This window comes from Pseudophryne corroboree, chromosome 1, assembly GCF_028390025.1.
Source record: "Pseudophryne corroboree isolate aPseCor3 chromosome 1, aPseCor3.hap2, whole genome shotgun sequence".
NCBI lineage: Eukaryota > Metazoa > Chordata > Amphibia > Anura > Myobatrachidae > Pseudophryne > Pseudophryne corroboree.
Genome location: NC_086444.1, coordinates 2,690,597 through 2,700,210, shown reverse-complemented (window position 1 = coordinate 2,700,210; position 9,614 = coordinate 2,690,597). Strand labels below are relative to the sequence as shown.

At 56.5% G+C, this 9,614-nt stretch overlaps 1 protein-coding gene across 2 annotated transcripts in view; it reads right to left on the bottom strand.

Moving 5' to 3' along the window:
• Positions 1 to 2,800: 2,800 nt before the first annotated feature.
• CREB3 (cAMP responsive element binding protein 3) overlaps positions 2,801 to 9,614 on the bottom strand; it is a 52,405-nt gene continuing 45,591 nt past the window's right edge. For both annotated transcript variants that reach the window (XM_063957474.1, XM_063957475.1), the window contains exons 8-10: positions 9,425 to 9,509; positions 6,601 to 6,685; positions 2,801 to 3,426 (exon numbers count right to left, since the gene is read on the bottom strand). In XM_063957474.1, the coding sequence (XP_063813544.1) occupies positions 3,023 to 3,426; positions 6,601 to 6,685; positions 9,425 to 9,509 (574 nt within the window). In that variant the 3' untranslated portion in view covers positions 2,801 to 3,022. The remainder of the gene's footprint in view (positions 3,427 to 6,600; positions 6,686 to 9,424; positions 9,510 to 9,614) is intronic.

Below are 9,614 nucleotides of genomic sequence, written 5' to 3'. Positions count from 1 at the left end.
GGCCCAGCGCTCACTACCGCACAGCAATTACACCCGGGAGGATCAGAGGCCCAGCGCTCACTACCGCACAGCAATTACACCCGGGAGGATCAGAGGCCCAGCGCTCACTACCACACAGCAATTACACCCGGGAGAATCAGAGGCCCAGCGCTCACTACCACACAGCAATTACACCCGGGAGAATCAGAGGCCCAGCGCGCACTACCACACAGCAATTACACCCGGGAGAATCAGAGGCCCAGCGCGCACTACCACACAGCAATTACACCCGGGAGAATCAGAGGCCCAGCGCGCACTACCACACAGCAATTACACCCGGGAGAATCAGAGGCCCAGCGCGCACTACCACACAGCAATTACACCCGCGAGGATCAGAGGCCCAGCGCTCACTACCACACAGCAATTACACCCGGGAGGATCAGAGGCCCAGCGCGCACTACCACACAGCAATTACACCCGGGAGAATCAGAGGCCCAGCGCGCACTACCACACAGCAATTACACCCAGGAGAATCAGAGGCCCAGCGCGCACTACCACACAGCAATTACACCCGGGAGAATCAGAGGCCCAGCGCTCGCTACCACACAGCAATTACACCCGGGAGAATCAGAGGCCCAGCGCGCACTACCACACAGCAATTACACCCGGGAGGATCAGAGGCCCAGCGCTCACTACCACACAGCAATTACACCCGGGAGGATCAGAGGCCCAGCGCTCACTACCACACAGCAATTACACCCGGGAGGATCAGAGGCCCAGCGCTCACTACCACACAGCAATTACACCCGGGAGGATCAGAGGCCCAGCGCTCACTACCACACAGCAATTACACCCGGGAGGATCAGAGGCCCAGCACGCACTACCGCACAGCAATTACACCCGGGAGGATCAGAGGCCCAGCGCGCACTACCGCACAGCAATTACACCCGGGAGGATCAGAGGCCCAGCGCGCACTACCACACAGCAATTACACCCGGGAGAATCAGAGGCCCAGCGCTCACTACCACACAGCAATTACACCCAGGAGGATCAGAGGCCCAGCACGCACTACCGCACAGCAATTACACCCGGGAGGATCAGAGGCCCAGCACGCACTACCGCACAGCAATTACACCCGGGAGGATCAGAGGCCCAGCACGCACTACCACACAGCAATTACACCCGGGAGAATCAGAGGCCCAGCGCTCACTACCACACAGCAATTACACCCAGGAGGATCAGAGGCCCAGCACGCACTACCGCACAGCAATTACACCCGGGAGGATCAGAGGCCCAGCACGCACTACCGCACAGCAATTACACCCGGGAGGATCAGAGGCCCAGCGCTCACTACCGCACAGCAATTACACCCGGGAGGATCAGAGGCCCAGCGCGCACTACCGCACAGCAATTACACCCGGGAGGATCAGAGGCCCAGCGCTCACTACCACACAGCAATTACACCCGGGAGAATCAGAGGCCCAGCGCTCACTACCACACAGCAATTACACCCGGGAGGATCAGAGGCCCAGCGCTCACTACCACACAGCAATTACACCCAGGAGGATCAGAGGCCCAGCACGCACTACCGCACAGCAATTACACCCGGGAGGATCAGAGGCCCAGCGCGCACTACCGCACAGCAATTACACCCGGGAGAATCAGAGGCCCAGCACTCACTACCACACAGCAATTACACCCGGGAGGAACAGAGGCCCAGCGCGCACTACCGCACAGCAATTACACCCGGGAGGATCAGAGGCCCAGCACGCACTACCGCACAGCAATTACACCCGGGAGGATCAGAGGCCCAGCACGCACTACCGCACAGCAATTACACCCAGGAGGATCAGAGGCCCAGCACGCACTACCGCACAGCAATTACACCCGGGAGGATCAGAGGCCCAGCACGCACTACCGCACAGCAATTACACCCGGGAGGATCAGAGGCCCAGCACGCACTACCGCACAGCAATTACACCCGGGAGGATCAGAGGCCCAGCACGCACTACCGCACAGCAATTACACCCGGGAGAATCAGAGGCCCAGCGCTCACTACCACACAGCAATTACACCTGGGAGAATCAGAGGCCCAGCGCTCACTACCGCACAGCAATTACACCCGGGAGAATCAGAGGCCCAGCGCTCGCTACCACACAGCAATTACACCCGGGAGAATCAGAGGCCCAGCGCGCACTACCGCACAGCAATTACACCCGGGAGAATCAGAGTCCCAGCGCGCACTACCACACAGCAATTACACCCGGGAGAATAAGAGTCCCAGCGCTCACTACCACACAGCAATTACACCCGGGAGGATCAGAGGCCCAGCGCGCACTGCCACACAGCAATTACACCCGGGAGGATCAGAGGCCCAGCGCGCACTACCACACAGCAATTACACCCGGGAGAATCAGAGGCCCAGCGCTCACTACCGCACAGCAATTACACCCGGGAGAATCAGAGGCCCAGCGCGCACTACCGCACAGCAATTACCCCCGGGAGAATCAGAGGCCCAGCGCTCACTACCACACAGCAATTACACCCGGGAGGATCAGAGGCCCAGCGCGCACTACCGCACAGCAATTACCCCCGGGAGAATCAGAGGCCCAGCGCGCACTACCACACAGCAATTACACCCGGGAGGATTCAGCGCACACTGCTGCAGAGTATTTATACTGAAGCTGCACTGCGGGGTGGGGGGGAGGGGGGGTAACACAACCGTACGGCAGGTGGAACCCTATGTGCTGTACTGTAATGTAACGTAGATACCAGCGGGGCCTCATTACAATAGGTCTCTGTATGACGCAGGCGCCGGGAGTGATAAAACATGCCTGTTTATTGGATACACGTGACAGACTACACATAAATATATACATCTCTCTATAGGCTAGGGGGGCACAAATTTCAGTAGGTGCTTAGTGCTATCCGCCGTCAGTATTGAGGGTCCGCCAGCCCCCCAACCAGCTCGGCAGAGAAATCGCCTGGTAAGGCATTGTACTGTAATGCTCAGCAGTCTCTATATACAATGTGCGCAGCGCCGTTACATCTCATCCGAGTGATGTGGGGTAATTATGACGCTCCGTGTCCTCTCCACCCAGTCCTGTTTATCCTGCAGGAGGGGTAGCTGTTCCGGCGGGTCAGAGAAGTGAGCAGGGGTAGGCTCCGGCGGCCCCTGGTTCTCTCGCTGGTGGTCCGAGGAGGAGTTACTAGTGATTGAGGGTTTAGATTCAGCGGTTCCAATGTCCTGGATCTCAGGGGTGTCATTCTGCGCTCCCTGCAGAGACGGCTCCAGATGCAGCTCTTGGTGGGACATGTCCAGCAGAGAATCCTCCACTCCTGGCCCCATATCAGACTTCTCCAGATGTATGTCCTGCAGATCAGCTTGTCCTGCGCTATCGCCGAGGGGGAGATCTGGGGTGGCTGCTCGAAGCTTGCGGGACACAACTGAAAGACAGAGTCCAGTCATCATATTACAGTACGGCTTATGTCGCTGACAGAGACTGTGTCCCCTCATCACATCACAGGGTGAGTGGAGAGGGAGGGAAGCCGCGCTGGTGCTTATGTCTCTGACAGAGACTGTGTCCCCTCATCACATCACAGGGTGAGAGGAGAGGGAGGGAAGCCGCGCTGGTGCTTATGTCACTGACAGAGACTGTGTCCCCTCATCACGTCACAGGGTGAGGGGAGAGGGAGGGAAGTCACGCTGGTGCTTATGTATCTGACAGAGACTGTGTCCCCTCATCACATCACAGGGTGAGAGGAGAGAGAGAGAAGCTGCGCTGGTGCTTATGTCGCTGACAGATACTGTGTCCTCTCATCACATCACAGGGTGAGAGGAGAGGGAGGGAAGCCACGCTGGTGCTTATGTCGCTGACAGAGACTGTGTCCCCTCAGCACATCACAGGGTGAGGGAAGCCGCACTGGGGCTTATGTCGCTGACAGAGACTGTGTCCCCTCATCACATCACAGGGTGAGGGGAGAGGGAGGGAAGCCACGCTGGTGCTTATGTCGCTGACAGAGACTGTGTCCCCTCATCACATCACAGGGTGAGAGGAGAGGGAGGGAAGCCGCGCTGGTGCTTATGTCGCTGACAGAGACTGTGTCCCCTCATCACATCACAGGGTGACGGGAGAGGGAGGGAAGCCGCGCTGGGGCTTATGTATCTGACAGAGACTGTGTCCCCTCATTACATCACAGGGTGAGGGGAGAGGGAGGGAAGCCGCGCTGGGGCTTATGTATCTGACAGAGACTGTGTCCCCTCATCACATCACAGGGTGAGGGAAGCCGCGCTGAGGCTTATGTCGCTGACAGAGACTGTGTCCCCTCATCACATCACAGGGTGAGGGGAGAGGGAGGGAAGCCGCGCTGGTGCTTATGTCGCTGACAGAGACTGTGTCCCCTCATCACATCACAGGGTGAGAGGAGAGGGAGGGAAGCCGCGCTGGTGCTTATGTTTCTGACAGAGACTGTGTCCCCTCATCACATCACAGGGTGAGGGGAGAGGGAGGGAAGCCGCGCTGGGGCTTATGTCGCTGACAGAGACTGTGTCCCCTCATCACATCACAGGGTGAGGGGAGAGGGAGGGAAGCGGCGCCGGGGCTTATGTCGCTGACAGAGACTGTGTCCCCTCATCACATCACAGGGTGAGGGGAGAGGAAGGGAAGCCGCGCTGGGGCTTATGTCGCTGACAGAGACTGTGTCCTCTCATCACATCACAGGGTGAGGGGAAACATAGAAACATAGAATTTGTCGGCAGATAAGAACCATTTGGCCCATCTAGTCTGCCCCTTTTTTTTTTTTTTTTTATATTATTTTTATCTCTAACCTTATTTGATCCTTATTTCTTTGTAAGGATATCCTTATGTCTATCCCATGCATGTTTAAATTGCTCTACTGTCTTAGCCTCTACCACCTCTGATGGGAGGCTATTCCACTTGTCCACTACCCTTTCTGTGAAATATTTTTTCCGCAAATTTCCCCTGAACCTCCCCCCTCCAGTCTCAGTGCATGTCCTCGTGTCCTATTGCCTCTCTTCATTTGGAGAATGTTTCCCTCCTGGACTTTGTTAAAACCCTTGATATATTTGAAAGTTTCTATCATGTCCCTCCTTTCCCTTCTCTGCTCCAAACTATACATATTGAGATTTCTTAGTCTTTCTGGGTATGTTTTGTGATGTCGGCCATGCACCATTTTAGTTGCCCTTCTTTGTACAGTTTCTAATGTATTAATATCCTTTTGAAGATATGGCCTCCAGAACTGAATACAGTATTCTAAACTGAATACAGGGAGAGGGAGGGAAGCCGCGCTGGGGCTTATGTCGCTGACAGAGATTGTGTCCCCTCATCACATCACAGGGTGAGGGGAGAGGGAGGGAAGCTGCGCTGGGGCTTATGTCTCTGACAGAGACAGTGTCTCCTCATCACATCACAGGGTGAGGGGAGAGTAAGGGAAGCCGCGCTGGGGCTTATGTCGCTGACAGAGACTGTGTCCCCTCATCACATCGTGAGGGGAGAGGGAGGGAAGCCGCACTGGGGCTTATGTCGCTGACAGAGACTGTGTCCTCTCATCACTTCACAGGGTGAGGGGAGAGGGAGGGAAGCCGCGCTGGTGCTTATGTCGCTGACAGAGACTGTGTCCCTCATCACATCACAGGGTGAGGGAGGGAAGCCACGCTGGGGCTTATGTCGCTGACAGAGACTGTGTCCTCTCATCACGTCACATGGTGAGGGGAGAGGGAGGGAAGTCGCACTGGGGTTAATGTTGCTGACAGAGACTGTGTCCCCTCATCACATCACAGGGTGAGGGGAGAGGGAGGGAAGCCGCGCTGGGGCTTATGTCTCTGACAGAGACAGTGTCTCCTCATCACATCACAGGGTGAGGGGAGAGTAAGGGAAGCCGCGCTGGGGCTTATGTCGCTGACAGAGACTGTGTCCCCTCATCACATCGTGAGGGGAGAGGGAGGGAAGCCGCACTGGGGCTTATGTCGCTGACAGAGACTGTGTCCTCTCATCACTTCACAGGGTGAGGGGAGAGGGAGGGAAGCCGCGCTGGTGCTTATGTCGCTGACAGAGACTGTGTCCCTCATCACATCACAGGGTGAGGGAGGGAAGCCACGCTGGGGCTTATGTCGCTGACAGAGACTGTGTCCTCTCATCACGTCACATGGTGAGGGGAGAGGGAGGGAAGTCGCACTGGGGTTAATGTTGCTGACAGAGACTGTGTCCCCTCATCACATCACAGGGTGAGGGGAGAGGGAGGGAAGCCGCGCTGGGGCTTATGTCTCTGACAGAGAGACGTCTCTGACATCAGCCAGGCAGTCTGTTTTGTGACTGCAGCTATAAAAATACAGGAGGACTCGCAGAGATTCCGGAATTGTCTGCACCTCGCAGGCTATTACATATTGACCCATCTCCAGGACTTCTGCCGTCTCCCCAGTACTAGCCTGTATGTGTGAGGCCACAACTGCCCGACCCGTGGAGTAACACAGGCGCGTCTGAGGCCGGGGCAAGTGCACTATATATACACATTTATAGCCGCAGGCGGACTGGCTGGAGTTCCCGGGAGTGTTGCAGGCTCTATGTACACCAGTCAGTGACTAACAGAGGTCGGCGTACTCACCTCCATGCAGATCGTGTTGTCCAACATTTCTCCCGAATGGATACAGGCTGGGGAAGAGAATGAGGCAGAACGAAAGTGCCAAGACCTGTAGGGGAACAGAGGGTAGAGTCAGGGGCAGTTCCCCATTACACGTGCAGGACCCCAGTAATAAAGGACACGCCCCTGTGACACCAGCGCCGGACCCCAGTAATAAAGTAGACGCCCCTGTGACACCAGCGCCGGACCCCAGTAATAAAGGACACGCCCCTGTGACACCAGCGCCGGACCCCATTAATAAAGGACACGCCCCTGTGACACAAGCACCGGTCCCCAGTAATAAAGGACACGCCCCTGTGACACCAGCGCCGGACCCCAGTAATAAAGGACACGCCCCTGTGACACCAGCGCCGGACCCCAGTAATAAAGGACACGCCCCTGTGACACAAGCGCCGGTCCCCAGTAATAAAGGACACGCCCCTGTGACACCAGCGCCGGACCCCAGTAATAAAGGACACGCCCCTGTGACACCAGCGCCGGACCCCAGTAATAAAGGACACGCCCCTGTGACACCAGCGCCAGTCCCCAGTAATAAAGGACACGCCCCTGTGACACCAGCGCCGGTCCCCAATAATAAAGGACACGCCCCTGTGACACCAGCGCCACACCCCAGTAATAAAGGACACGCCCCCTGTGACACCAGCGCCAGACCCCAGTAATAAAGGAGACGCCCCTGTGACACAAGCGCCAGACCCCAGTAATAAAGGAGACGCCCCTGTGACACAAGCGCCAGACCCCAGTAATAAAGAAGACGCCCCTGTGACACAAGCGCCAGACCCCAGTAATAATGGACACGCCCCTGTGACAATAGCGCCGAACCCCAGTAATAAAGGACACGCCCCCACATGATAGAATGGCCGGACCCCAGTAATAAAGGACACGCCCCCACATGATAGAATGGCCGGACCCCAGTAATAAAGGACACGCCCCCACATGATAGAATGGCCAATGGCCGGACCCCAGTAATAAAGGACACGCCCCCACATGATAGAATGGCCGAACCCCAGTAATAAAGGACACGCCCCCACATGACAAGCGCCAGACCCCAGTAATAAAGGACACGCCCCCACATGATAGAATAGCCGGACCCCAGTAATAAACGACACGCTCCCACATGACAGAAGCGCCGGACCCCAGTAATAAAGGACACGCCCCCACATGACAGAAGCGCCGGACCCCAGTAATAAAGGACACGCCCCTGTGACACCAGCGCCAGACCCCAGTAATAAAGGACACGCCCCTGTGACACCAGCGCCGGACCCCAGTAATAAAGGACACGCCCCTGTGACACCAGCGCCAGACCCCAGTAATAAAGGACACGCCCCCACATGATAGAATGGCCGGACCCCAGTAATAAAGGACACGCCCCCACATGATAGAATGGCCGGACCCCAGTAATAAAGGACACGCCCCCACATGATAGAATGGCCGGACCCCAGTAATAAAGGACACGCCCCCACATGATAGAATGTCCGGACCCCAGTAATAAAGGACACGCCCCCACATGATAGAATGGCCGGACCCCAGTAATAAAGGACACGCCCCCACATGACAGAAGCGCCGGACCCCAGTAATAAAGGACACGCCCCCACATGATAGAATGGCCGGACCCCAGTAATAAAGGACACGCCCCCACATGACAGAAGCGCCGGACCCCAGTTATAAAGGACACGCCCCCACATGATAGAATGGCCGGACCCCAGTAATAAAGGACACGCCCCCACATGATAGAATGGCCGGACCCCAGTAATAAAGGACACGCCCCCACATGATAGAATGGCCGGACCCCAGTAATAAAGGACACGCCCCCACATGATAGAATGGCCGGACCCCAGTAATAAAGGACACGCCCCCACATGATAGAATGGCCGGACCCCAGTAATAAAGGACATGCCCCCACATGATAGAATGGCCGGACCCCAGTAATAAAGGACACGCCCCCACATGATAGAATGGCCGGACCCCAGTAATAAAGGACATGCCCCCACATGATAGAATGGCCGGACCCCAGTAATAAAGGACACGCCCCCACATGATAGAATGGCCGGACCCCAGTAATAAAGGACACGCCCCCACATGATAGAATGGCCGGACCCCAGTAATAAAGGACACGCCCCCACATGATAGAATGGCCGGACCCCAGTAATAAACGACACGCTCCCACATGACAGAAGCGCCGGACCCCAGTAATAAAGGACACGCCCCCACATGATAGAATGGCCGGACCCCAGTAATAAAGGACACGCCCCCACATGATAGAATGGCCGGACCCCAGTAATAAAGGACACGCCCCCACATGATAGAATGGCCGGACCCCAGTAATAAAGGACACGCCCCCACATGATAGAATGGCCGGACCCCAGTAATAAAGGACATGCCCCCACATGATAGAATGGCCGGACCCCAGTAATAAAGGACATGCCCCCACATGATAGAATGGCCGGACCCCAGTAATAAAGGACACGCCCCCACATGATAGAATGGCCGGACCCCAGTAATAAAGGACACGCCCCCACATGATAGAATGGCCGGACCCCAGTAATAAACGACACGCTCCCACATGACAGAAGCGCCGGACCCCAGTAATAAAGGACACGCCCCCACATGATAGAATGGCCGGACCCCAGTAATAAAGGACACGCCCCCACATGATAGAATGGCCGGACCCCAGTAATAAAGGACACGCCCCCACATGATAGAATGGCCGGACCCCAGTGATAAAGGACACGCCCCCACATGATAGAATGGCCGGACCCCAGGAACACAGGGAACGTCTGAGTGCACTCACCATGATACAAGTGCTGGACGCTGTGGTCTTGGCTCCGGTCTGACTCAGAAGAGACTGTAGGTTCCTCAGCTGCTGAAGCAGCGACCTGTAGATATGAGATCATTACTCAGGATGTACCGGATAAGACTACCCTGGTGCCCCCACTGCGCAGACTGCGTCTTCTCCTCCTCCGTCACCTCCCAGAGGCTAC